Source organism: Hemiscyllium ocellatum, assembly GCF_020745735.1.
Source record: "Hemiscyllium ocellatum isolate sHemOce1 chromosome 27 unlocalized genomic scaffold, sHemOce1.pat.X.cur. SUPER_27_unloc_2, whole genome shotgun sequence".
NCBI lineage: Eukaryota > Metazoa > Chordata > Chondrichthyes > Orectolobiformes > Hemiscylliidae > Hemiscyllium > Hemiscyllium ocellatum.
Genome location: NW_026867487.1, coordinates 731,927 through 733,032, shown reverse-complemented (window position 1 = coordinate 733,032; position 1,106 = coordinate 731,927). Strand labels below are relative to the sequence as shown.

At 42.0% G+C, this 1,106-nt stretch overlaps 1 protein-coding gene across 1 annotated transcript in view; it reads left to right on the top strand.

The window, feature by feature from the left end:
- The first annotated feature begins 922 nt into the window (after positions 1-922).
- Positions 923-1,106, top strand: part of apex1 (APEX nuclease (multifunctional DNA repair enzyme) 1) — a 4,992-nt gene continuing 4,808 nt past the window's right edge. Inside the window, exon 1 of the mRNA XM_060821701.1 lies at positions 923-985. Coding sequence (XP_060677684.1) covers positions 923-985 — 63 coding nt within the window. The remainder of the gene's footprint in view (positions 986-1,106) is intronic.

Sequence of the window (1,106 nt, the reverse complement as noted above, 5' to 3'; positions counted from 1 at the left end):
AAACAAAACCAGACCTTTTCCCCGACCCGAATTTACCCCGACTAACGCATCAAACACAATGTGTAATTTAGTATGGCCAATTAACCTGACCTGCACATCTTTGGATTGGTGGAGGGAACCAGAGCACCCGGAGGAAACCCACGCAGACACGGGGAGAATATGCAACCCCACACACACAATTCCCTGAATCCCTAGCGCTTTAAAGCATAAGTGCGAAACACTGAGACACATGCACCACTAAGTTCAGTTGCTGTCTTTGCTGCACATACTCCCTAATTCCCAATACAACAGTCCATAAAGTCTCACATCAAAACAAAAAATGGAGAATAACAATATGGCGTGGCCTTACCAGAGCACATAATTCTCACATCTTCTTTATGAGAACAATCGTCTTGGTGACCCAATGGTGCTGAAGGACATTCCCAGAGAAATGATTCATTTCCAGAACACTTCACATCTTTCAACCAAACTGGGCCTGAGCCGGGTTCATCCGAGGACGGAAGTGACATATCCATGACGTGTCCACAGCCCAGTTGTTTGCAAACCACTTCAGCGTCTATCATATCCCAGGAGTCGTCACAAACTGATCCCCATGTTCCATTGTAGTAAACCTCCACTCGACCTGCACAAGGGCTTCCACCATCTGAAAGCCTTAACTGAATATGTTCTGTTAGATTAAAAACACATAATTTTATACGATCAATATGCACTCCCTTCTTCATTTAGTCCAGCAGAGTATATTGATTCGTGTAATGCTTAATCAAGGGAGAATGTATTAGAATGATGGAGGAGTTGGCTGAAGTAAACTGGAAGCAAACACATTATGGTGGGGCAGTTGATGAACAGTGGAGGAATTTCAGAGGAGAATTTCAGAATGCTCATCAGTGAAAAGGAAGAACTGTAGGAAAGGGATAAATCAATCATGTGTGTCAAAGGAAATCAAGAGTCTATCAAATTGGAAGAGGAGGCATACAAAGTGACAAAGGTCAGTGGGAAACTAGAAAACTGTGAAAGCATTAAAGATCAACAGAAAGCCACAAAAAAAGGCTTCAAATTAAGTAACATATTTTATGAGGCAACAGTTAACCAGGGATATAAAGATAAAT